The sequence below is a fragment of the Filicampus tigris genome, chromosome 20, assembly GCF_054856515.1.
Source record: "Filicampus tigris isolate MCC_2025a chromosome 20, RoL_Ftig_1.0, whole genome shotgun sequence".
Lineage (NCBI taxonomy): Eukaryota > Metazoa > Chordata > Actinopteri > Syngnathiformes > Syngnathidae > Filicampus > Filicampus tigris.
The window spans coordinates 9,298,971-9,324,861 of NC_141236.1; the positions used below are offsets into that span (position 1 = coordinate 9,298,971).

Consider the following 25,891-nt stretch of genomic DNA (forward strand, 5'->3'; position numbering starts at 1 on the left):
ATTTCAATGGGGAAATATGTGTTTGGCGTTAAGAGTGTATATTTATACTTTTTTTTTTTTTCGCTTTTAAGACACGTTTAGAATCAGGCGCTGGAGTGACATTTGGGTGGGGTGTGGGGGATGCAATCCAACGAGTGCGTTCCCAACTTTGTGTTCTGGCAAATCCCCTCTGAGACGGTTGAAGCTTAATTACCGAGTGGCCGTGTGAGCGGCAGAGGTCTCGTCGTCACTGAGGCGTTTCTTCGGTAAACAGCTTCCGTACACTAAGTGTTCTCTCAGATTACACTGCTAAGTGAAGCTCCCTATCTGGAAAGCGTTTAGGGGGTTAGGGTCTTTAATTAGCCTCCCAAATATGTGCGTATAAGCAATCACTAGCTCTGTGAAGTACAGCTGGATATCAATTCTTTCCCTCAAGGTAAAAACTACACTAATTTAACCGGCAAGACTAATTACGGGAAGGTGAATAGGTTTGTTCTCAAGTTGTCAAAAGTAAAATCTCAAGGTCATTAATGCAGTATGTTGGAATGGTACAACTCACCACTGACTAGCTCTCACACTTTCTTTTTTGTAATCGTTTGAGACTTTTTTTGTGCTGCCGGAGGTTCCCTTGTGCGGAGGTCCCCCCTTGTGTAAAGAAAGATTATGCAAAAAATATGCAAAAACAACTACCTGGTCCAACAGCCCATTAAAATTGGCCTTGGCAGAGGTGTGCATCCCCACAGGGTGCCCCTCAGATTCAGGCCCAAGTAGTAGTAATGATGCATACATTCAGCCAACTCTTTGTTAGGACCTGCAGTCATCCCATCTCAATGGAAGGAAAAATATTATTTTGCATGAGAATAAGTAGAGAAATACTACGAACTGACAAACTAACTCACCACTTTGAAATGTTGCCAAAATATAATATTAATAGGGAAAAAGTAGTAGGGTTGGAAATAGAATGTCTTGCAATCAATACAAATATTACACTGTTGATCCTTAAGGACTCAAAACAAGAACCCATAGTCAAGACACATGGGCGTCCCTGAGCCCCTCCGTACACAATCAATTATGACACCAGACACTCATGTGTAATTAGCTCATTAAGACGCTTGATTTATTTTTTTTTTCTTCTTCGTCTTAGCTCATGTGGCTCAGCAGAGGAAATGGATATTGCTTTCTTATTTTTGTAATTATCCCCAAATACCCTCATTAGCCTGGGGATCATCAAGCACCAAAAGGTAAATTGAACTTCAATTGCCCCACGGGGGCGAGTTAACCCTTTTCTACTTGTGTGGTGTATTTTCGAAGGAGACACACATGCTTTTCTGTGTATTTTAATAACCAAAGCCGTGAAATGACATTAGAAGAAAAGCCTTAACTGTGTTGAACTAATTAATTTTTTAGCACATGTGAGGCTTGGGGTTTCATTTTTTTTTTCACTCTGTCCTCTCTCATCTGTCTCGCTGCCACTCTTTTTCTGCTCAATTATACCCCTCTTGCACATCCACTTGATGGGTACGCACACACTCCAATTCCAAGCGCACACGTCTTTCCTCTCTTTCTCCCTCAGTCCTTTCCTCCGCTAATCTCCCTGTGAATGGCTGGCTAGTCTGAACACCCCTCCCTCTCTTAAGCGCTCCCCCCCCAGCATGTGACTGCACTCTAATAGAAATCCTTGATGTGGCGTCGGCGAAAAACAGAGATATGTGGATTTCCCCCCACCCCCCGAACCATCCGCCCCCCCACCACTCTGCGAGGTTAGCGAGGGAGTCAATGAGAAGGGGATCCGGTTTGACATCATCAGCATATTTTAGGATTTGAAGACCCCACTCAGAGCCTGCTGAGCCCCTCGCTGACTCCACTTATCACACACAAACGCCACACTGGGGAAGAAAAAAATGCTTTTGGAGCTCCAAGTACATCCGTAGGAGGATTTCCTGTTGAAATTAATGTCTTCTAATGTAGCGGTTGGACTTTTTACTACTCCGCCAGGATATTTGCCTAAAAAAGAAACAGCTTTTGTTCAGACTTTTACATGCTTTCTAAAAGCCGTTAGGAATGGAAGTCTAGCTTTCTAATCGGAAGCATAGCCACGATGTTTTGGTCAGCGATTTAAAGTTCAAGTAGTGACATTTTTCAACTGCAGAAACTGAAAAATGTAATACCACAGCATCCAGAGTTAAGGCTTGTTAGCATGTGACTTACTTTTTAAAATGTTAAAAAAATAAATATATGTAAGAGACTAGTAAAGTGGATGAATGAACATTTGACAACACTTTTACCTTTATTGAAGACTGTTGATGGCGGATATTATTGTGTTTCTCACCTTCTTTATCAAATGTTGGTACTCAGAACCTTTTTTTCTAACGTGTTAAAGGGGTTCAGCAGATGGCAATCTTTTATAAACAGGTCAATAACACACCTCTACTCGGCAACATCGATATAAAAAAATCTGTCATAAATTAGACCTTCAGAATAAAAAGTATGTAAACGGTTATCTTAAACTATTTTGTGCATTTTTATTGAGTGCGACTGCTAAATAAGCCACCATGTGCCCAAACAAAGTGCGGTGCAACTGTTATTATAATGCTTTAAACCGGGACTAAATTTAGCTCCCAAAATGTTGAGAACCTGAGGGTCAACTGTATTTGAAAAGTCAAAACTGTCTGCTATGTTCTTTGTCTTGACAGCGTATTCCACCTCTCGTCGTGACCGATCTGTTTGAGGATATCAAGGACGGCGTGAAGCTGCTCGCCCTGCTGGAGGTCCTCTCTGGCCAAAAATTGGTGAGGCTCATCCATTTGACTTGGAATCCATCCTTCAGTTGTGAGAGCGCCCGTTAACATGATTGCCTATCAGTTAATCTTTAAGGAGCTAATGAAGTGCATGTGAACATGGAGCATTCGCCGCTTCCACATGGAAATGCGCATCGATCGGTTCTTATTAGGATGTTTGAATGAGTGGAAAAAGGCAGATTCACAAGGACAGATACGAGTTTGGCAAAAACACACACACACACACGCATAGGTTTTGGTACTTACTTATGTCAATATATTGCCCCAGGTCCAAGTGATCTATGTTCTATTGATCAGTGTGCTGTTTGGATTGGACTGGAACTTAATGAATCTATTAAGCTCTCTCTGGTGTATTTTTTTTTGTTTCTCATTAGGATATTTTACTACTCCCAAAAAAAACAAAACAAAAAAAAACATTTCAGTAGCACTGTTTCATCTATTCTTTTTCACACTTCCCTCCCCCTGTTGCGTCTTGTAACCCCATTGTTGTCTTCGTCTTCCCTGTAGCCATGTGAGCAGGGCAGGAAGCTAAAGAGGATCCACTGGGTTGCAAACATCGGCACCGCACTCAACTTCCTCCAGGGCAGGAAGGTAGGAGAGATGGGCTCTTTTTATCTTGGTTGTTGTTCTTCATGGCTTTTTTTTCGCTTTTTGCCTCGTGGGTGCAAACGTGGAAAATAAGCTTGACCTTTAACTTCTTTCCTCCCCACTTTCTTTCTCTCCGCACCTGCTGGAATCATCTGTCGATACAGACAGACTTTGTGTTCATGCTGCTCGCATCGGGACCCACCAGCCATAGGTTTAAATCTGCAATGTAGAGAGACCATACGAAAAAGCAGTTTTAGAATTTTCTGCTTTGAGCCCTCAACAGTTCTCTTCTCAAACAGGCCAATCCGCTTGCCAGCGTCATGCGCACAATTACATAAACTAATTACAAACGGCTTCAGTAAACTGCGGCTTCAGTGAGATCAGTCACACATATTCAAGGCATCCCCCCGCAGCCTCCCTCCTGTCTCATTCTTGGGTATCCAAATAAAGCCAAGAGCAGGCGTCTGCGAGGACATTGATTTCCTCTCTTCCCTAAGTGTGACAGGGTTAAACCATAAATCCTACACCAGTAATCTGCAAACTGGAGATGAGACGTCAGCAGGCTCCTTGTATGTGTGACTGTTTGTGTGTGCGTGGATAAATCCAAAGTTTCAAATTAAATGTAAACACACACTGCGTGGAAATCCGATGTACGTCTAGACTGTATTTATGTTCAGTCTTAGCTGGGCAAATGCTTCATACATCTTTGTGTACATGCATATTTGTATATTATAATGTAATGTATGTCCGGAGCCTGTCCTCGTAAGATATTTGTTTCATTTTAATATTTGTATGAATTAGTAGACTTATTTTGCGGATGTTATTTGATAGGTTTTTATTATTTTCAAGTGAATGTTATGAAGATCTCTTTTAATAGTCCTAAGAGGTCCAATAGGCCATTTTCTACAAAATTCTTAGCCTGTTGTTGTATGCTTATCCCAATACTGCCCAAATAACCTGCTGTGATTTCCATTATGAACTCATGCCTTTCTTATCAGGATCGCCACACTGACCCCCTTCTAGTACCCAAGATTGCCCTCGCATGACCCCGACTTTATACCTTCCATGTTCACCCACTTGAAGTGTTGCTTATTACCAAACCGTCACCTGTTGTGCTGCAGCGCCTCTGTAATAAGCTTTGTGTGAGGATAACGAAAATCATGACAGATAAATACATCACGCTCTCAGGGGCCTCTAACTAACGCCTCATAACACGGGGTCTGTCATCACACTCTCAACAAGGCGTCCATCTTTCATCAAACACATCTTGAGTGCCTCTCATGTCTGTTTTTATTTTTATTTTCTGCCTTCTAGTCTGCCTACAGAGGATCGCCGGTCAGTACTGTCTATCTGTTTGTACTTTTTGTGCGGGTAAGGGTTATAGAAGTACAAGTACGATTTTTATGTTGTCTAAAACATAGAACTGACTACTCAACGTGTTAACAAGTGGAAATAAAATTAATAGACTGTTGTAATTTTATTCAGTTGTCCTTTATTGTTCCCTTATGTTTCATTTTCCATTTTTTTATAAATATGTTTGTACTGTCAATGAGTGTGCTTTTGCCAAGGTAGTGTTATGCAGTCTAAATGCATTGAAATGTTGTGTATTTTTTAACAGATCAAGCTGGTGAACATCAACTCGACAGACATTGTCGATGGGCGACCGTCGATCGTCTTGGGTTTGGTGTGGACTATCATCCTCTATTTCCAGGTAAAATTATTCTATATGCTCAATCCATGTGACAGATTAGCACCAACGATGTGCCGTAGACAGGAAGTGAAGGCTTTTAAAAAATAATAGATGTAAGCACTGTGCATATTTTTCAAGCCTGTGAAAATGCTAATCGAGCTGAAGAGAAAGGAGACGAAAGCTGGGGAAATCAATTTTTGCGCTGCGTCCACACTGGAAGAGAGCAGTTGCCACCTCGGGCGTTTTTCAAACATGCACGCATCAACAAGAGCTTAATAAGAATTACTGAAATCTGTACACAGCACAAGCACAATATGTAGCCACGGGGATATTGAAAAATACAGTTGGAGGACATACTGTCACATACTGAGAGCAAAATGATGTACTTTTTGGGGTTTTTTGGACCTGCTCTACATCAAAAGACTACACACCTCTTGTCTCAAAGTGTATTCTACTAGTGGAGGTAAGGAGAGGTCAGTTTAAGCCAGTGGCAAGGAGATGTGGTGCATAGCATAACACGACTTTTTCCAAGAACAGATGAGCAGTCAATAATGTGGTTTCACTGACTTTAAATGCATCCAGATGAAAGCAAGCAATGTTTGAACGTTTCTCCCCTCGCTCCTATAGATCGAGGAGCTGACATGCAGTCTCCCAGAAATCCAGGCCCCGTCGGGCAGTTCCTCCTCTCTGAACGGCTCCGCCAGCAGCACCGAGAACGCCAGCCCGCCCGTCAAGAAGAAGCCCCTGCCACCCGTGCTGGGCAGTGCTAGGAAGGCCCTCCTCAGATGGGTCCAACAGACATCCACGAAGTGTGTAGTCTGCTGAGTAAAACACTTTGGCACCATGTTTGTTCGTTTTGTCACAGTTGCCCTGATAAAACCTTTATTAGCCGTTTAGGCGTTTAAAGAAACAAGAGCTGGTGACACTGGAGTTTTACCCTGTGTTGAGGCTGGCAATGAGCGTTACAAAAAACGTTTGGAAAAAAATAATGCATAACTATCTCGTCTCTTTCCTAGGCATCTGGGAATTGAGGTGAAAGACTTTGGTCCCAGCTGGCGAACAGGTTTAGCGTTCCTTGCCATCATCCACGCCCTGCGGCCCAATCTAGTAGATATGGCGCGTTCAAGAAGGAACTCCAACCGAGAAAATTTGCAAGAAGCTTTTCTGTTAGCTGAGACACAGTTGGGCATCGCACAACTTCTTGACCCTGAGGGTAAATCACATTTCATTCAACATATCCTTGATCCCTCAAATCTTGGAATTCCCTATTTTCCTTTGTTGAAGTTATCGCTGTTTTTTTATTCCACAAAAACAGGATTTACAACCACCCAGTCCTTGATTAGAAGTAAATTGAAATGTTTACTTGTCACATCCTTGTTTTTCCTCTCCATATGAATGAGTCAATGAAAACAAAATCAATTGTTGGATAAAGGCAGGAGTAAAATTATGGGTGTCAGCTTTAACATCACATTAGCGGTCATGCTGCCCAACCATCTGTGCCCCTCGTGCCAGCTCTCCAGAATAAACGCTGACAAATCAAGCCTGACATCAGAGTAATTGAGGTCCATTAGGCCATGACATTCACGACAGTGGAAAATAGTCCAAAGACGAGTTGGCTCCAAAGTGCTGAAGGTTGATTTCATATCTGCTTGATGTCTGATTACGCTCCCCGGGCGTCATTTGTCAGACGTGGACATGGACAAGCCGGATGAGAAATCCATCATGACGTACGTGGCCCAGTTCCTGAAGCATCATCCTGACCGAGAGCGCGGCGCCACGGAGGGACGAGCGGCAGAAGAAGAAGAAGAGGAGGTAAACAGCTGTCACAGTGATCTAATTTTCTCTTCACACGCCTTGTCATTTCCGCCAAATGTCAAATGTCTGTCTACTGCTTAGCAAAAGTAAAAACAAACGTACGCACACACACGCTGATTAACATCTGGCGAGTCGGCGGTGTTGCCAAAACATTTGATACGATACATTTTGTTATAACATTTGATACGATACATTTTTAACCAACAGGATTACTCAAATGTATCTATCCTAATTATTTTCACTCATCATCTAAAAAAATATGTAGACTTTAATCTTGATGCCCCATACTGTGTCATGGCTCCTGCAGGGGAATGACCCTTTGTGCAAAATACAATTAAAATCTCTTCTTGGTAAAATGCTTGCACCCATTTGCTGGTATAAAAATGCATTTCTATGATTGTGCTGCTTATTGTTGGAGTCTCAGTTGTGCCCGTATGTCTCTGCTTCTGCATCGCGTCGTGTCTCGCTCGCGTGGTGACCGTTGTCCCTGTCTCGTTGCTTGTCGTGCAGGCGCTTGTCCCGCAGCATGGCCTCCTCGCTCCACGCGATATTGAGGAAATGCTGGAGGTAGGAGGCAGTTGACGTCATCATTCATCTCGCCCACTACCAAGCGCACTATCAGACGCTATCTTACCTGATGCCATATCATAAAAAGCCTGCAGGTTTTTCTGATCTATGATTGCAGTATGACAAGATGTCATATTACCATTTGAGTTCATGTTACCCCTCGGTTCCATTAGCATGACAATGAAAGCCTCTGGCATTGGCTCTTTATGCATCTGATGGCGAGCTCGTGCTCAGGCGTTTTGTGTTGCATTCATTGGCATTGTTTTGATACGAGCGCTAACAAAGTAAAGGGTTGGACAAAATAAAGATGTGAATTCTAGGATTAGTTTAAGATTAAGCTGTCATTAAGAATCAAGTTTGGGACTGGGCTTCCCACAGGAAGAAGTGATAAAACTGAATAGACGGAGTATTATCGTCATGGCGACTTGAAATCCAATGAAATGCTGGTAGGGGATCTGAGACAAAGTAGCCTGTTTAAGCAGAGTGTTTCTGGCAGCTGCGACTCTTTTGACATTTTGTCCAACAGTGTGCCACGCCGGCTTAGCGATGCACTTTGAACGGCACCACTCTCACCCTCTTCATCTTTTCCCGCCTCCATCCACTCATCAATCCTTCAACTTTGCTCTCCCTCCCCCCTCTTTGGTTGTCTTTGTCTGCTTTTCATTTCCCCCAATTTCCATATCCATATTCTCCCTCATCTTTCACCCCCCCTGTGTCAACCTCCCGTAGAGAGAGCAGCGAAAGAGCCTGAGGGAGTTTAAAATGTGGCTGGACCAGCTGGAGAGAGATGTGCTACAAGCCCAGGAGACAGAGGGCGATCTCGCTCTGCAGTACCAGGTTAGCATGTACGCCGCGTGTGCGTGTGTTTGGAGTGGGCACACTGGCCCACAGACACTCGCATTATTGGCTTAATCTGCTGCGGCATTACATTGAGGGGATCAGACGACAGCCCCGTCATTTTTTCAGTCTGTCTGGCTTATTCCGCCAAGCTGGTGGATAAGTTCTGTTTTCACCACAGTGTGAGCTCTCCCCATTCACTGTGCATTAGAGCCTGATAATCAGGGGGACATTCACAGGCAATTAGCTGGCGGTTTGTATAAAAGCCTGATAAGAGGGACCCACCGAAAAAGCACTCAAGATGTTTTCATAGCGAAGTTGAGGTTAAAAAAAAGATGCATTACGAGAAAAAGTTCGGAGAATACAGTAGTTTATATTACGAGAATAAAGTTATATGACAATGTATTTTATTCTTAATAATGCGATAGATAGACATACTGTACGTTTTTGTTGTAAAGATGGCTAGAAACCCCGCAAAAAAAGCAAAGAATTATGAGGAAAAAAATGACAGTTACAAAAAAGTTGTTTCTTTTCTCTTTTCAAGTGATACCTTGATTTGTTTTGTTTCGCTTAAACAAAACAATATTCATGCTGTATGTATTTTTTGTAGTTATTCAAGAGCCTGCGTGTGCAGCTGGAGATGCGGCGCAAGCACGTGGAGGATTGTTTAAAGTCCACGCAGAAAGATGGAAGGCTGACCGTAGATCAGGCTCTGGTCAAACAAGCTTGGGAAAGGGTGTCCAACAGGGTAAGCAAACACATGAAGAATCATTATCATGCATTGTCAAGTCTTGCAAAATGCCTTAATATTTACATAATTAATCCATGTCATGTTATCTATTTTGTATTTTAGCTCCTGGACTGGCATCTGCTGCTGGACACGTCCCTCCCCGCTCCTTTGGATGTGCTGGGGGCCTGGCTGCACCACACCGAGGGATCCCTGCGACAAGATGTCACCGCACAACAGGCTGACCAGCAGGCAGCAGTCAGCAAAGCCTTGCAACGACACAAGGTTGACCGACACTGACAAACGCGGCACCGAAATGACACAGCCGTGTTGTTTTAATGGTGGTTTTTGACTTGACAGGATGTTTTGAAGAGCCTTGAGGGTCACCAGCAGGTCTTCCAGAGGATCCATAAGGACAGAAGTATCGATAGCGTCTCTGTGCCACCTGAGCAGCTACAAGACATGGCCGAGAGGTTAGGAAGACAGCAAGTATTGTATATTCCGTTCAGAGACCCAACTATTGTGTTCAAGCAATTAGAAAATCCATTTACCATCTCTTTTCTTTTCCTAGGTTGAGCTTCATCTCCACATCTTGCAGCATCCAGCTTGCTAAGATGGAATTCCTGGAGCACAAACATCGCATGGAGGCCTTTCTCACTGAAGCGGAATCAAAGCTCAAATCCTGGATCGTCAAATATGGCCGACAAGAGTGTGTGGAACAGATGCTACGTGATTATGTTGTAAGCCCCCGAATCGTTAGTTTTATCCAACCCATTTTGCTAAAAAGTTGGGATTTGAACTCCTATTGTTTCTGTCTCCACTAGGTTTTTGTGGAGAAGCAGTATTTTTTTGATAATTACAAAACTTTGTACCAGTCATTGAAAAGTGCTGCGGAGGTTTACGTCAGCGCTGACAGCTCAGGTGAGGAAAGCAGCGCTGTGCATTTGTAGTGGACTGTGATTTACTGTAATTTAGTGTTTTAATTGTAATGATATGAAATGAAAATGTCACTGCTTCCACGTCTGCAGGCGAAACAGTTAAATGAGCTTCCTCTACCTGCTCAATGGGGAATACAACCCCATTTGCTAGTTTGGGGACGCTGCTCCATTTCTGCGCGTCTCCGGGCGCAAAAACTGAGTGAGCGTGCTGGCTTCGTTATTACGTTTTAAGTGTTTGTGTCAGCTGTAGGCGATGCAAGAGCTGAAAAGTCAGCTCGAAAAGAGAAAAGAGGACACCTGAGGCTTCACTGGTAGACCTCACAAAAGCATCAGCGCACCCACCCCAGAACCTGTATGGGTTGTCCAGATTTGAGGCATTATCAGTAATAATAATGCCACTTTGCACCATATCCTTATGAAGGGTTTTATGATCTGGTTGGCGATATTTGGTTTATAGATGTTATTAAACTGTTTTTTTAAACTGTAGTGCTTATTTGCTTTTACTTGACGCGTGAGTGTCGTCACTCTGTAAACTTGTCTCTTCCTCCCCGCAGCCGACGAGGGCGAGACGGGGGTTTCCCGGCTAGTGAGGGATGTGGCGGCCCAGTGGAGGAGCCTGTCCATGGAAGTGCGCAGCGTGAGGAGCATGCTGGAGGAGGTGCTGTCCAACTGGGATCGTTACGCCTCCACAGTGGCCTCTTTCCAAGCCTGGCTGGAGGACGCCGAGAGAGCCTTGAGACAGCCGGAAAACACAAAACAGGTACAAAATGTCTAGGCCACATTCGTCCATTTTCCCATTTTCAAGTGGTTGTCTTACGAGCAGTCGAACCAAACTCATAGACGCACACTGAGGACATTTGACATCCCCATTGCGGATTAGTCAGCTAATTACTGTTATTGTTTCTTTATTTAAATCCACTGCTTTGTCTTTTTTTGATGAGCTGTCTTCTTTCCACTTGTCTGGTGTCTTTGTTTCCCCCGATTTGCATGTCTGCTTCTTTTTTTTTTTTAACCATCTCTCTTTGTTTCTCTAATCGTCTCTCCTTGTGTCTTCATCTCGCCCCCATTTTCCGTGCAGGAGTTCTTCAGGAATCTCAGCCACTGGATGGATCAGCACGCCGCTATGAACGACGCAGGGAATTTTCTCATCGAGACGTGTGGCGAGGCTGTGTCATTTGAGCTCAAGCAGCAGCTGCTTCTTCTGAATGGACGCTGGAGAGAGCTTTTCCTAACGATCAAACAGGTAGCCACAAAAAGGATGAAACTGAAATTCTTGCCCAAAAAGTACAAAATTCACTGTGCTGTATTTTCAAAGTTGGAAACGCGATAGGAAATTACAGGAAACCTGCACCAAAAATCACATCTATAACCCCTTCAAACAGTAAATGTAATTAATTTCCATCTGTGTATCCATTTTCTTCGTTCGCCAGCCAATCACAGGGCACATAGACAGATAACCATTCACATTTCACACCTTCACTTATTGTCACTTTTTATGTGTATTGCCTCCTTATTGCAGCACGCCCAAGTTGATGAGTTGGAAGAGTGGCGAAAAGCCCATCTAAAGGCGATGTCGACTTTGACAGAACTTTTGGATACAGCAGAGGCCAGACTCAGCACTCCAGTACAAGTGTCTTTCCTCGGTGTCCGAGCCTTTTTGCAAGATGTGGAGGTGAGAAAATAACACTCTGACTGCGATACATTATATTGTGAGCTAAAGATTATCCCAGCTGGCTTTGGGTGAGAGGCGTTCACACCTATGGACAATGTAGAGTCTTCAGTGAATGTAATATTCATACTTTTGGAATATGGGAGGAAGCAAGGAGAAAATTCTTCATCAACACCACAAATAAATCCTACAGACACACTTTTGAGGTGCCTCAATATTTTAGAGCACACTCGGGATATCTCTATTTGACGTCCGACAGGCTCACGCCATGTCTGAATGTCGAATAGCATGACCCCTTACCCTGAACCTCTCATTTCAGAATATCAAGCAAAAGGTTGTCACCATGGAAACACAGTACAAGCTGGCCAGCCGCAGCGCTCAGCTCCTCGCCAAGGATGCACCACCCAACGAGGCTGCCAGGGTCATCGCTGCCATGACGACGGCTAAGAGTCAGTTGAGTCGGGTAGGTGCCACATACACCCTTCACCGTTATCTCAGAGCATTTATTCCATCAAGAGTCCTGTAATATTTGTTGCGTTATTTAGCTGTTTTTTTTCAATTTATCTAATTGAATAATTGATTTTATTATTTGCAATAACTCAATTAGGCAAATTTTAATGGGGGGAAATAGATTGAGGGGGGAAAAAAAGCAACATTTTTACATGTGCATGTTTTTATTTATCAAATTGATTCATTACAATTTAAACTAAAATGAAATAATTTCCATTAAAAACAATATAACTTTTTTATTTTTTTTATTTTTACCTCATATATGAATGACCTGACCCATTTGTCCATTTTAAAAATCAAATCAAGACCTTTGAGCTCAAAAGTTTGCATAGCCCCTATGGTCAAGGATAATGTCACGTTTTCCTTTTTTCTTTGTTCCCCAGATGAGAGAGCGCTGTCCCGTCTTAGTGAGGGAATGTCACGCCCTTCTGCCTTTGCTGGAGGAGATGGAGAAACACATCTCTGTCTTTTATCAAGCCCTGGAGCGGGCCAGTCGCATTACTGCCAGAGATGCAGACACACTGAGCCCGACCCTGCACAGACACAAGTGGCAGGTCTGTCCGATGACGCAGTTCAACGACAGGATGTGGAACGAATAAATCCTAATGTCAACTATTTCCAAAATGCCCTCAGGACTTGTTGAACCAGCAGCAGAGTTGCAAACGCTGTCTGGCGGTGATCGAGAGGAACCACAACACGGTGCAGAGGGCGCTCTCCAACAGCAAGGCGCTTCGAAATTTGGACACCAGCCTGTTGCAGAAGACAGCGGCTGAAGTACAACACTCGGCGCAGGTTCGAATCCTCAACATCATACAGTGCAACGCTCTTAATGAGATTAAAAAAACAAATATCGTTAACACTGCTTCTCTGTCCCTCCTTCCTCTCAGGCTCTGCTGAAGGAGGTCGGGGAGTGGAGGAGGCGGGAAGAGGCCAACAACTCTCTGAGGAGGAGGTTTGAGGAGTCCAGACAGGATCTGGAGGCAGTGCTGAAGAAAGCACAAGACTGCTTGGGAGAGTCGGGGGAGGCCGAGGAATTACTGAAGAAGCACACGGTGAGGTCACATCCAAAGATTAGATGTGAGAGGCTGCCGGGTGATTAAGTGGTTTGCACATCCGCCTCACAATTCTGAGGTTCTTTGTTCAAATCCCAGCCTGCCCACCTGTGACCCGATTAAGCACAAACGCAGAATTGCTGACTGGATACCCAATGGTAGTACAGTATAAGATGGACAATTTTGTATGCAAGCAGTCCCCATTACAAAATATGCACCTAGCAGTGACATCAGAGCAATCCAATTGGACACTTCGGGAACACTTTGAGATGATGCCTTGGCATCATCGCCACATCATTGCTTTTCTGGCTTTGCCTTTTAACTTGATGCAGTGTAAGAAGTCCTTCACCAACTTTGACTTTTGACTTGTGTCATACAGGATTTTTTCAGCCAACTGGACCAGCGTGTGCTGAGCGTATTCCTGAAGGCGTGTGACGAGCTGACTGACATCCTACCAGAAGAGGAGCAACAGGGGCTGCAAGAAACAGTTCGCAGGCTGCACAAACACTGGAAGGTCAAGGGATTGACATGCTTTCTCACTCTTAATTAATTACACAAATTCACAAAGCCACAGAGCAGATACTTCATTACCATAACTTAACCAAGAGGGCCTGCTACTTTGTCTTTTATATGCCTGTCCACATGGGAATATAGGGGTAATCTATACATAAATTACTAAAAAATTTACTGTTTTGATATTTTTTTTCGGAGGGTGGGGGGTTTGGTACTTCAATGCATTCGAGTATCAAAAGTAAGTATGTATATCATTGTAACAGAAAAGTCACAATTAAGCTATGCTGCTAATGTCAAATGGGTGCCTTGGCTCAAGGTGTTTTCGATTGTGTGTCATTAAGTGGTAATGGTAGTTATAACAAAACAATGCTCGCCATTACGTGGTCGTGGTAGTTATAACAAAACAATGCTCGCCTGTGTCACAGGACATTCAAGGCGAGGTACCATCTCACCTGCTGCGTCTGAAGGTAGAGGTGGAGCAGTGTCAAATAGATGTCGTCCTCCAAGAGTGCAGGGCAGAGCTGGACAGAGAACTCCACATCTTGTCTGACTCCACCACCAGCGAGCGTGTGATCGAAGAGCACAGAGTGAGCCTCGAGTAGTTAAGAAACCACTAGGAAAACAATTCCTGTGTTCAACAAGGCTTCCCTTATCTGCAGGCGTTCTTCAGGGAACGCAAACCTCTGGCTGTGTGTGAGAAGCGGATTAGGTACATGGAGGATCTGTGTCACAAGTTGCCTGACAACGATGCTGCTTATCGAACGCTGGATTCCACCAGGAGGGCTGTGGGGGACGTCGCGGAGCACATCAGGAGCACCGGCCTCCAACTGGAACAGCATCCTGATAAGTGGAAAGAATGGAATGATAGGTGTGCATGGATTTGAAAGACCGTGATTTTTTTTTTCAATTTAATTCCATTAGGATCTCCACAAAAGAGGCAAAGGTACCCACACTGTGCTCTTAAGTAGAAGTAGAGATACTTGTATGAAAAAAAATAAGACTACTAATTCAACTCATTTACTTAATTAAAACAAAAAAAAAGTCGCTGTTGTTAATGCTACCTGGTTCATATTTCTTAACTGCTGTCTCTGTTTTTCCACCTGCTGTCCCAGATTTCAGTCACTGTACCTCTCTCGATTTGTCTGTACTATGTAATTTTGTCAGTACAGCAGAGTATTTGTACTTCATTACTTATTATCCCCTCTGGTTCTCTTCAGAGAATGGCCCGTAAAGTTATTTTTTTCTCCACGCAGATTTTGTGAGCTTTCCGACTGGCTTTCATCTCAGAGGAGGCACCTTAAGGAGACTGCACGAACCTCCAGCCATCAGGGTGAAGTTGTCGCTGCTGCACAAGTGAGCAAGCATGCTGAATACAGCTATGATGTCACATGGGCATTTTTTTTTTATTATTGTGGCTACAATATCAAGATAATATGCATACAAAGTGTTATTTTGTGGCCTCGGAATGGGTATACTGTGCGTACTAAGTACTAATTTGTGGGGTTAATATCATTCCCATTAACACCTTGGACGTCTGGGTAAGCAAATGGAACACACCTCAGGGCAATATGCGATGTCCTTAACGTTGTATGTTTCCTGGTAACACAACCAAATATTTTTGGGGGAATGCTAGGCTTTTTCGAATATCACCTGTCAAAACCACAGCTACTTCGTGGCCTCCAATTAGCCTTTTCTGTGCATGTTATCTATTTTGTGGCCACAACTTAAAAAAAAAAACTGTCATGTCTGGAGCTTCATAGTAGTAACAGTTCTTTTTCACAAATCATTTTAGGCGTTGCGAGAAGCAGGATACGCCCGGGAAGAGAGCCTCTTATGGCTTAAGAGTCGTCTTTCGAGCCTGACTGATGTGAGCTCTGAAGTGGAGATGCAAAGACAGCGAAGCGCCCTGAACAAACTCTCAGCCGACTTTCAGGAACTGCTGTCCTCACTTTGCCAGGTATTGACAGATTTGTCCGACGCTCTGACCGTACTTCGGTCTGACCGCCTTGCATTCTTTCGCTCACAGGGAGAAGGCGAGGGCTCAGTTGCATTCCAGTTCAAGGAGCTCAGGGAGGAAGTGCACGGCGCTCTGGAGGAGGTCCTGAGAGCTGGGAAAGAAGCCGGAGAGCAGATCAGCAGGATCCTGGATGCTGAGGACCTGAGGGAAGCCCACGAACTATTTCTTATTCATCAGGTGAGGATGTAGAATCATAAGAAAGTTACAAGCAAGGCTCATCTGTCTTAAAACGTTTACAACAGAGTACATTTGAATATAAAGTCTTGAATCAATGTCCTAAATCAATTCTTCTCCTGTCCACTTAAACCTTTAGAAATGTTGAGCTTATTATAAATTATCTTTTTTTTTTACTAAGTAAGCAAAAATGCCCAACATGTTGTCATGTATCCAATTACAGCAACACCTAAAACAAGTCCAGGCACTCAGGAGGGAGGCAGACCTTTTGGTGTCCCACTCGGAGCAGCTCCACACAGGAGAGGCGCTGAGTCGCTCTGTGCTCGAGCTGGAGGAACAAGTCAGAGAAGTGGACCGCCAGTTCAGCACCAAGGAGCACAGCCTGCAGGTACTCTTAGCCTGTGGGTTCTCCTCAAGCGTGATCATTTGTGCTGTTAATCTGTCCACACACGCCAGGCTGGGATCATCGATTGGTCCGCATCCAGGCTAACCACCTATTGATTGTTGTGCGGTTTGTTAATGGTGTTTAGATTCTGTCAAAACCTGCTTGACTTTAGGAGAAAAGAATTCATACTTTAATTGAGAGTTAACATTAAAATAGCCGTTTTATTGCATTCATGTAAAAAGAACACAAAATGCCTGCTGGGGTTGAGCTCACAAGTCGATGTGTCCACTTTACCACTTAACAATGTCTAATCATGTGTTTTGCCATTAACAACACGGATGCCTCACTGAAAGCAGGTGGTAGGTCCGTGCAGCCAACCAGCAGCAGTGCCTCAAGCATGTCAAAGTATTTTACGAAAAATGCGACAGTAAGAATAAATCCTGGCAGACAAACAATAAGCATACTATTGGTGATTTTGAGATATAAAATCTTGGTTAGATTTTAGTCTTTGCTGCTCTTATATTTGATCTCCAGGCAACTCTGAGCTCCTGGCGGAACTTTGAAACCGAGTGGGAAACACTTCAAGTGTCTATTAGTGACATTACCATTGAATTACACAAAGACCTTATATTCAACAACCTGGACAGCCTGAGGAGTGAACTGGACCACACTAAGGTGTGTTTTTGTATGACTCAGTTTGAGTATATTGACTATATATATGCTCAGTATATCGCCTCTAATATCGTGTTGATTTGACTGAAGGAGCTTTCCATAAAGCTTGAGGACTGCTGCGTGAGAGCAGACGTCCTCCTGGAGGAGGCGGCGGATCTTCAGCTCGGGCCTAAGAATCAAATTGCAGTTCTACATCAGGCCCAGTCCACCAGGGAAACCGTCAAGCAGCTTCAAGACCACCTTAACAAAAAGTTAGTTTCCTATTACACCAAACCTGTTTGAGTCGGTGACTTTCATTAAATTTGTAGATTATGGTTGATTATAATGTATATAATAACATCTTCCGTTACGACCAGAGTCCGGGAGAGGCATCACCATATTCATGTAGTATTGCGCATCTGAGTAATCTATTTCCTTCCAGTGTTGTCCAGCTGGAGAGGACGCGCTCATTGTGGGAGCGCTTTAACGACCAATTTGTGACGTTTTCCGCATGGATCAATGAAAACCAGAGCGCACTCGATGCCGTCACGCTCTCGTCGCCCTCAGATCACTTGGACAAACACATCGGCACTGTAGAGGTGTGTAAACTATTCTGCGGAAAATCCTGGTTGGAAGCCGAGACCTCCAAACTGCATACAAACTCAGGGCGAAAGAAAATGTTGTTGGCAAAATTATGAATAATGTCTGACCACTTCTTATTAATTTTGAATGTCTGACCACTTCTTATTAATTTTGCTTGCACCAGCAGTTATCAGACAGTACATTTGCTGTAATGACAAATGCTATTACGTTTAATTTAACTGCTATGGAAAATTGGGTCAATCCTGACAGTATATAAATTGATATTAGCAAAGGAAATGTCAAGAATTCATCTCCATGTAATAACCTTGTCAGTCTTATGGAAATGAGTTCAGAAAAATGTTTATGTTGCATGCCAAGATTGCAAACACCCACGCGCTATCCCTCCAGGCTGTGGCAGAAGGTTTAGAGGCGAGAAGACCATCCTTACTCCACCTGGAGGAGGACTGCGAGGCACTGTCCAAATTTGTGACCCCCGGCGAGGGCGGATGTATTAGAGCACGGCTCAGCCAGATGAGGCACTCCTGGCAAGCACTGATGGAGAAAACAGAGCATCTTACAGGGCAGCTCAACCAGAGCGCCTCCTATAGTCAGAGATGCAGTGATAACCTGGAGCAGGTATTCTTCTCCATAAGCACAAATGACTGGCTGTTTTTTTTTTTTTTTTTTTAACTTAACCTGATTGCATGTTTATTGCCTTTAGGTCAAGAAAACTATGAATGATCTCAAAGAGAAGCTTGACCCTCCTGTTGCAATTTGCTCATCATCATCACAGACATATAAGAACCTACAGAGTCACATGGTAAGAAAAGGGCAAAAAAAAAGACAAAATATAAGATATTGGGCTGGAATAAGGCAGGAGCCCAACAAAATGTGGAAAATCAGTACTTTATCTACCCTGCAATTGACTGGCAAGCAGTCCAGCGTGCTTACCCGGCTCAACCGCGACCTTAATGAGGATAAGCGTCATAGAAAATGAATGGATGAGCGTATTTTGTCTTCCTTCCAGGATGTGTTCCAGTCAGTGGAGCAGCTGAAGCCCAGATTGATGGCTTTGTGTTCAGCTGTGAGAAGGCTGGGAGAAGGCACCAAGCTGGAGCAAGAGGTGCTTCACCTCCACGACCTGCAAAGAGAGTTACTGGAAAAGGCCAATGAGAAAAAATCAACATTAGAGAGCCTTCTGACGCTATGGCAAAGGTATTCTCTAGCCAGAATGCCCTTTATTTTTTAACATTGAAGCTGAAATTAATATTTATAACCTGCTTTGACAGGTTTTGTAGCCTTAAACATATTCATAGACATGAACATCTTTCAAAGTGGTCATAAATTAAGCTGTCACAGCCCCCCCGAAGATGATGGCTGATATTTGTTGAATGAAATGACTGATGGCTAACAGTGGCTAATGCCCTGCTAACACATGCAATCAGATGGCGATTACAGTATTTCAGTGCTAACAAACAGAGGCTAATAGCAAATTCTATCATACTAACAATAGAGGCGACAACTTTGAAACTCATGCTATCATTCTGTCAATGAGACCAAAACACTGCTAACACAAGTTAACATAATGATAATAGAGTCTAAGAAAATGCTACCACACAAACAACAGAGACTAAATAAACATGCTAATATAATGATCACAGAGGCTAAATAACCTGCAATTTGGGGTTAATCGGAGGCACTTTAATTGGTTCAATTTGCTTGCTCTGTGGCAAACCCTTGTTTTTTATTTTTACTTCCCCTTCTGGAGTCTTTTTGTAATTGAGTTGGACAGGTTTTAGGTCACATTAATGTTTTAAATTTTTTTGGTTCAGGTATGTGTAGACTTTTTATATCCACTGTAACTGTTCACTAGCTTATTACTTTTGGTGCAAACAACCTGAAGTGTGGCACGACAGTGAAAGAAAGCTGGTCGGAAACAATTTTGACTAGACAGTTGAGGCCTATTATTTACTGTCTGACTGTTTCTCTGCAACGTATCTAATTACAATTGTATGAGTACTGCTATTTCCTTTTGTTTACTGCTTTTGGTTCAATCCGCTCCCTCCCTTTTGTTCCCCAAATGAGCGACGGCTTATCGTTGACTGCATCTCGTCTGTAGCACAGGCAGCCGACCTTATTTTTATTTTCATAACACGCTTTTGTTATCATTGTTTTGTGTTCACAAGAGCCATCTTCTGCATCCTTTGTTTTATTCATGAGGAAATAATAATGACCCTGTCAATGGTATATGAGGCATGGTATTCTCCCAGTCTTAAGTGACTCTTTTTACAAGTGCAGTGTATTTGTGTTGCTACACACTTATTATTTTAGTGGCCTTCCTCTTTCTTATCTGTCACATGTGTATGTAAGAATACAATACAATACAATATAAGATAATGTTGTGCTATTGTGACACAATGCCAGTCAGAATATTGCAATGAATGTGCTATAGATAGTATCACGGTATCATTTTTATTTCCCATTGGTCGTGAATCAAATCAGCGGAAAACTGCACTGGCCTGGCCTGTTTTCCTGAGTACTTTTGTTATTTTCCAAGTACCTTTTTACGTGCGTTATTGCCACCTACAGAACTAGAGCTGATTACTCAGATGTTCATGCTTTGGCAGAGGTATGCGCTCTTGGGTCTAATGTATGATATATTTTATAATCGCAGATTTGAAAAGGAAAATTCCTCCATGAAACGCTGGCTCGATGGTTGCGAGTCTGTGTGCTATTCAGCCGAAGAGTTGCTCTCTGCTGACAAGGTGAAGCTCACGATGGAGCTACAGGACATCCTGGTATGTTTTTTTATTTATTTTCCATCACAGGTGTAACCGTTTTCTGTCTGATTTGAGCTGCTGCATTTTGTTTCTACAGGAGATGCAGACTGAAACACTCTCCAATGACGCCCTACTTGAGGGTCTGTTAAATATCGTCTCGTGTCTCTACCCGTCTGCACCCGACGCTCGAGTCCAAGAGCTAAATGACGACCTCACACATGTGCAGGAGAGATACTCCTCCCTGAAGAACAACATCACACACAGGCAATCTTACTTTTCATCCAATAATTTACCCAGTAAAGGTCTTACATGGAGCAGCACGTTAGTCTAGTGGCTGGTGTTTTGAAGACTTACATATAACGCTTGACTATCAATATTGTTTTAGACGTGAGCAGTTGGAGTGTCAGTTGTCGCAGCTGGAGCTTTTCAATGAAGCTCTTTTGACACTGAGCCAAAAGAGTCAACACTTGGCGTCTGTCTTGAGTAGCTCTCTTCAGATTGATGTTACTGATCTCGATAGTGCCTTCACAGAGCTCAAGGTGAGACGTTAGTTGTCATTTGTTGTATCTGGAATAATAATTCCTTAATAAGTACAATGGAAATCTGTACAAATTGAAGTTCATCGCGTTCAACCACAGAGGCTTCATGGCCTCTACTTTTTTGTCCTGCCTACCTTGGAGTTAATGGGTATGTTTCTTTAACACTCTAATTCCAGGAGCCAGACTCTCAGTTAAAGGTTTGCTCTTCACTAAGAGAGGCTCTCCAACAAAGAGAGTCTGCCCTACTGCCACGCTCCAGCCCAGAAGCTCAGCAGCAGCTCCAGGCCTGGAGAGAAGGTTGCATACAACCCTTCACTGAATGTGAACATCTGCTACTTCTCCGTAAAAAGTGCCTGAACGAATTAAAGTCGTACCTAGAGAAACACGAAGCAGCGTCCCGGGCTGTCGGCCGGCTTCAGGAGGCCCTAGTGAGGAAAGGGAGCTGGGATCCATCCAATGCAGAAGAGCTTCACCGTCTGGTAGGGGAGGTCGCAAGGGACGTGGCCCAGCTTGAGGCTGAGGCCATGGGGTTGGACGGGCATCTGAGCAAGGCCCACCTTCACCTGTGCGCCTCCGAAGATGTAGGCGGAAGAACCTCATGCAGGGCTCAAACCATGGCTCTCGTCGCGTCCCTGGAGGAGGCACAGAGCAAGTTGGGACGAAGGCAGAGTGAAGCGGAAGCCCTCAGAGATATGTGGAGGTCCTTTAGAAGGAAGAAGGCGGAGTTGATGAAGAATTTGGAGACGTTGCAGTGTAAAGCAAGACAGGAGGTGGTCAAAGAGAGCTCTGTGCAAGCATTTCAAAACAGGTACACTAATTTACATAATGGCAATATTTGTCTATTTCTTGAGGATTTTCCACATATTCCACACGGGTGTGTCTGAAATGTAATCCCTGAACGACGCATACAGTAGAATAACTACAACGTTGTCTGTGTCTTTCAGGCTGCGTTACTTGACCCTGCTGGAGGATGAGCTTCAGTCCCTCCATCAGTCCCAGCAATGGTTAGAGGAGAAGGGAAGCCAGCTGACCCAGAAGGACACTGAGCGGGCAGGGGAGGCCCTCAGAGATGTTCATGTGGTCAAGGCTGCCTTGGACTATGTCAGGACTCTCATCACCAAAAGGTCAGTCTGAAATACAGGCTAAGGTATAGAACCCTCTGGAAACACTTTCTCTACTTTGATTGCTGTCTTGCAATGTCAACATACAACTGTTAGCATTTGATCAATTATCTGAAAATGGAACAGGATTTGAAATCCTGATCAAGTAGCCTTAGCACTTTGGTTTCTAAGGTTATCATTAGCATAGAAATTGTTAGCGTGACAGCATTTTATGAGTTTTCATTAGAAAATAGAGATCGTACCTGACTACAGGTAAAGCATTCACATGCCATTTCTAGAGAAATCGCCTTCTCTAGTTAGTCTGTTGCTATAGTTACAGATTTTTCTTGTTGCACATTATTAGTCAGGAACAGAGTCAAGGGGTACTAGATCTCCTGCGCCGCTACCATCACTTGAGGTCGATCCTCATTGCTTCGGTGGAGAAAGCCCATGCGATCGCTCACAACCTGCCTGATCACAACCACAATGCTCAGGAGGCCGTGAGGTCCTTCTCACTGGTGAGAACTGCTTAGTCCTGAACTAGCAACATTGTGTTTCTACTAATGGCAGTTTTGCCTATATTTTACATGATTTCCGTGGTCATTTGTGAATTTTAACTCCCTACTTGGCATTGTTGTAGCATGAGAAGCTACTGGGTGAGCTCAGAGAAAAGCAAGAGGACATGGACCATCTTATCAGCACGGTGGAAGACCTTCAGAGAGAACTGGATCGCATCTCCGACTGTGACAAAAGCCTCATCCACAGAGACATGGAGAAGTTAAGCACCCAGTGGTTAGAGGCAAGTAACAAGAAATGCCCCAAATCGTTTCAAACAGGATTTAAATTGAAATATTAAAGGTTAGCACCTCACAGTTCCATGAAATCATCCAAAAACAGTCAATGCGGTAACAATACACCGCCGATTAAAAAAGGAATTCACAGACGATAGCATGTTATTTTCTTTTGTGGGACTTAATTGGGTGCTCAGCTGTCCCTACTACTAAGCCTGAAATCCAAACAAGTCCTGACATGTTGTGCTGTGTCGCTGTCTCTGTCAGCTATCATACTCAGATTCATTAAATCCATAAAGTTGTACATTTCCTCCAGTACTGTATATCATATGCCTACATTGGACCAAGATCCAAAGATTGTCTTCAAAGATAGCAATCTTTATTTTTGATTTGCACTCTCACAGTATATTTATTATAATGGCTGCTTAGCATACAGTAAGTCTTTTATAACAGGCAAACAACCAAAAACCGGTGTGGATAACCTTGAAAATTAGACACTTTTATTACATCTTATTACCCTCAGGTGTCCGAGAGAATTCAAACCAACACAGAAAGATTGGGCTACTGTGTGACCCTCTGGGATGATCTCAAACTGATGGAGCAGGACATGAACCAGTGGACCACTGCCAGCTTCATTGCTGAACTCACCAACAGTGTCGCCAACCTGAGCGACAAGGACACAGAGACCTGCCTCATCGCCTTCCAGGTCAGTTCATACTACAAACGGTGTTGTTGTGATTCATGTGTGTCACTTTAAAGATTCATACACTTTTATATACAGGCTGAAATGGAAAAGAGGGAGCAGTTTCTAGACGCTCTGCAAGCGAGAGTAGGGGAGCTCAAGGAGCACGCTAAACTGGAGGAAACTCCCTTACAAATGCAGGTGATGATAGAGTGACTGGATCAAAAGCGACATACACGCATTAACTAGCCCGACCTTGTTGCAAGCAGCGTGGGTTTAGTTCCCAGTCAGAGACGGTGTGAATGCAAGAGGGAATGGTTGTCTTTCTCTATATATGCAATGTGATTAACTGGCAGTCAATCCAGGGTGAAACCTGCCTTATGCTAATCATCGGCTAGGATAGCCACATGGATGTATGGATGGATGCTGGGATTATTTCTGACTAGGAGCGTACCCCGTCATCTCTTGACTTCAGGTGTTGGAGTCCGAGCTGAGGAAGAAGTTGGTCCATGTTCAGGAGGTGTTCAACAAGACCAAACACAATCTGACCTACTTCACATTCCAGAAGCAGCGTCTGGAGGACCTCATGTCCCAGATGACGGAGAGGCTTGAAAAAGTCGAGGATTCTTTGTCGCGTCTCAATGAGGCCACCTCCCCTGAAGCCATTGGCGCTATTAAGGTATGCTACCAAATCATATTACCATTGTTTTTTGTTCGGGACGGTGTTCATTTGCAGATTTGTTTGTGGAATATATCCTTTCTGTTGCAGAAATCGTATATTATGGAATGATAATTTTAAATGTTCTTACACTATACAGTGGTGCCTTCAAATACAAGCTGCCGTTCAGCCGACCTGTTTGCTTTGACTTGCGAGCAAAAACTTGTGAAAGAAGCGCTGTATGGAGGCAGCAAACTCAACTCACGACACAACTCGCAGAAGTTTCATAGACAGCAAATAATTCTTAAAACTAGTGGCATCCAGCTGTTTAAAGGCCCTCCCAGTTGAGGTTTGCAGTCAAACTAAGCATAAAACAAAAAAAAAATCCCATTGTGTATTTCAAAACAATCACAAAACTTTGCCTTTAAATCCGCTAATTTAATGCCAACACATAGTGTTAATCTATGTAAATTAACATAATGATAATTATTATAATATACTCACTATATTGTGGATTTTATCCTATTGCAGGTGGCTCTGGAACATAGCCATAATAAAAGGGGGTTCACTGTATGACATAATGTCCTCATGCTCTCACAGGGTCTCCAGGGTGTTGTTGAGCAGCAGAGGGCAGACATGGACTCAGCCCGAGAATCTCTGAGCACCTTATACAGGTCACATCCCTCTCCGGAGCTCTCGCGCCTCTCCGCCGACCTCACAGCTGTCGGCCAGCGCACCGAGGCGGTCGCCCAGAGTTGTGCCAAGGCCAGGGGCAACCTGCAGGACGTACTGCACCTCCACTTGAACCGTGAGAGAGAACACCACTAGACACTTCATTATAGGCCCTCCATGCAGAATGACTTTTAAGTAAGCAGGCAGCTGCGACGAAAGGAGCCCTTAAATCAACCAATTCGTCTTAGCGGATCCATATTGTCTGTTCCCGATAGAGATTAGCATCAGATTTAGTGTTGTTTTTTTCCCCCAGAGCACACTTAAGTGGCACACAGTCCATTGACATCACTGTCTGGCGCACAAGTGCACTCTCTTTGCTCTGACACACACCTGTGCCTCGTAGCGTAATGCTGCTCTTGTCACATTTGCTCCCGAAGGAGTCATTTAGGCCAGGTTGCCAGGGCAACTGTGTGGACACGCCTAGCCCTCCCATCTGCATTCGGACCACACTTTTCCCACAGTTCCTTCACTCTCCCAGTACAGTGCAACGAGTTACTGTATTACAGAATTCCCTTTCATGTGTCTGTGTTTGTTATTTTGTCCTCCGCCTGACACAGAGCTTTTCCAAGAATTCCACTCTTGGCTCTCGGGATTGAAGTTGGAGTTGAAAGAATGCTCAAATCAGTCAGGAGACGTTAACATCCTCACAGCAAAGTTGCAAAGACTGGAGGTACTACTGATAGATTGTGCTGTTATTTTCCTTTCCGTTGATGCTGCAGGGCAAAGTATGGCCCACGGGCCACACACTGCAGTCTGTCATGTTTATTGCAGTAATTAAGATAGTTTACCTTAAACAAACCAAAAAGGTTATTACAACATCTTTATTCATGAATGTGTTTTGTGTAATTTGATTTAATGAAACAAATGTTTAGTTGCTTTATTGTACACAGTAAAATAAATTAATGATATTTTTTGTATATATTACATCTAGTCAACGTTTATTGATTATTTTGTGTTAAATAGTTGGGTAATCATGATTGCATTAATTGTAACTAAAAATTGAAATTCAATAATTTTATCACTATTCTAAGTACACATGAAAGTTTTTCTTTTCTTCATCTACAAATAACATGGACCATCTGACTTCACAAAAAATAATAATAAATCAAACACCACC

General features: G+C 43.5%; 1 protein-coding gene across 4 annotated transcripts in view; it reads left to right on the forward strand.

Moving 5' to 3' along the window:
* Positions 1 to 25,891, forward strand: part of syne1a (spectrin repeat containing, nuclear envelope 1a) — a 125,073-nt gene that overhangs the window by 32,399 nt on the left and 66,783 nt on the right. Inside the window, exons 9-55 of one of the 4 annotated variants that reach the window (XM_086019600.1) lie at positions 2,673 to 2,768; positions 3,285 to 3,368; positions 4,680 to 4,736; positions 4,984 to 5,076; positions 5,683 to 5,864; positions 6,072 to 6,268; positions 6,743 to 6,867; positions 7,381 to 7,437; positions 8,167 to 8,274; positions 8,885 to 9,022; positions 9,128 to 9,286; positions 9,362 to 9,474; positions 9,573 to 9,741; positions 9,826 to 9,922; positions 10,494 to 10,699; positions 11,018 to 11,182; positions 11,459 to 11,611; positions 11,928 to 12,071; positions 12,502 to 12,672; positions 12,752 to 12,910; positions 13,006 to 13,170; positions 13,550 to 13,684; positions 14,109 to 14,270; positions 14,343 to 14,392; positions 14,462 to 14,551; positions 14,937 to 15,036; positions 15,476 to 15,640; positions 15,710 to 15,877; positions 16,098 to 16,262; positions 16,794 to 16,934; positions 17,022 to 17,182; positions 17,353 to 17,509; positions 17,901 to 18,128; positions 18,214 to 18,312; positions 18,520 to 18,707; positions 20,167 to 20,290; positions 20,370 to 20,536; positions 20,658 to 20,811; positions 20,988 to 21,619; positions 21,756 to 21,935; positions 22,276 to 22,429; positions 22,552 to 22,710; positions 23,226 to 23,408; positions 23,484 to 23,585; positions 23,860 to 24,063; positions 24,643 to 24,850; positions 25,332 to 25,444. In XM_086019600.1, coding sequence (XP_085875726.1) covers positions 2,673 to 2,768; positions 3,285 to 3,368; positions 4,680 to 4,736; positions 4,984 to 5,076; positions 5,683 to 5,864; positions 6,072 to 6,268; positions 6,743 to 6,867; positions 7,381 to 7,437; positions 8,167 to 8,274; positions 8,885 to 9,022; positions 9,128 to 9,286; positions 9,362 to 9,474; positions 9,573 to 9,741; positions 9,826 to 9,922; positions 10,494 to 10,699; positions 11,018 to 11,182; positions 11,459 to 11,611; positions 11,928 to 12,071; positions 12,502 to 12,672; positions 12,752 to 12,910; positions 13,006 to 13,170; positions 13,550 to 13,684; positions 14,109 to 14,270; positions 14,343 to 14,392; positions 14,462 to 14,551; positions 14,937 to 15,036; positions 15,476 to 15,640; positions 15,710 to 15,877; positions 16,098 to 16,262; positions 16,794 to 16,934; positions 17,022 to 17,182; positions 17,353 to 17,509; positions 17,901 to 18,128; positions 18,214 to 18,312; positions 18,520 to 18,707; positions 20,167 to 20,290; positions 20,370 to 20,536; positions 20,658 to 20,811; positions 20,988 to 21,619; positions 21,756 to 21,935; positions 22,276 to 22,429; positions 22,552 to 22,710; positions 23,226 to 23,408; positions 23,484 to 23,585; positions 23,860 to 24,063; positions 24,643 to 24,850; positions 25,332 to 25,444 — 7,227 coding nt within the window. Of the gene's footprint in view, positions 1 to 2,672; positions 2,769 to 3,284; positions 3,369 to 4,679; positions 4,737 to 4,983; positions 5,077 to 5,682; positions 5,865 to 6,071; positions 6,269 to 6,742; positions 6,868 to 7,380; positions 7,438 to 8,166; positions 8,275 to 8,884; positions 9,023 to 9,127; positions 9,287 to 9,361; positions 9,475 to 9,572; positions 9,742 to 9,825; positions 9,923 to 10,493; positions 10,700 to 11,017; positions 11,183 to 11,458; positions 11,612 to 11,927; positions 12,072 to 12,501; positions 12,673 to 12,747; positions 12,911 to 13,005; positions 13,171 to 13,549; positions 13,685 to 14,108; positions 14,271 to 14,342; positions 14,552 to 14,936; positions 15,037 to 15,475; positions 15,641 to 15,709; positions 15,878 to 16,097; positions 16,263 to 16,793; positions 16,935 to 17,021; positions 17,183 to 17,352; positions 17,510 to 17,900; positions 18,129 to 18,213; positions 18,313 to 18,519; positions 18,708 to 20,166; positions 20,291 to 20,369; positions 20,537 to 20,657; positions 20,812 to 20,987; positions 21,620 to 21,755; positions 21,936 to 22,275; positions 22,430 to 22,551; positions 22,711 to 23,225; positions 23,409 to 23,483; positions 23,586 to 23,859; positions 24,064 to 24,642; positions 24,851 to 25,331; positions 25,445 to 25,891 lie in introns of those variants that run through there. The other 3 variants (XM_086019601.1, XM_086019602.1, XM_086019599.1) reach the window with 3 other exon arrangements.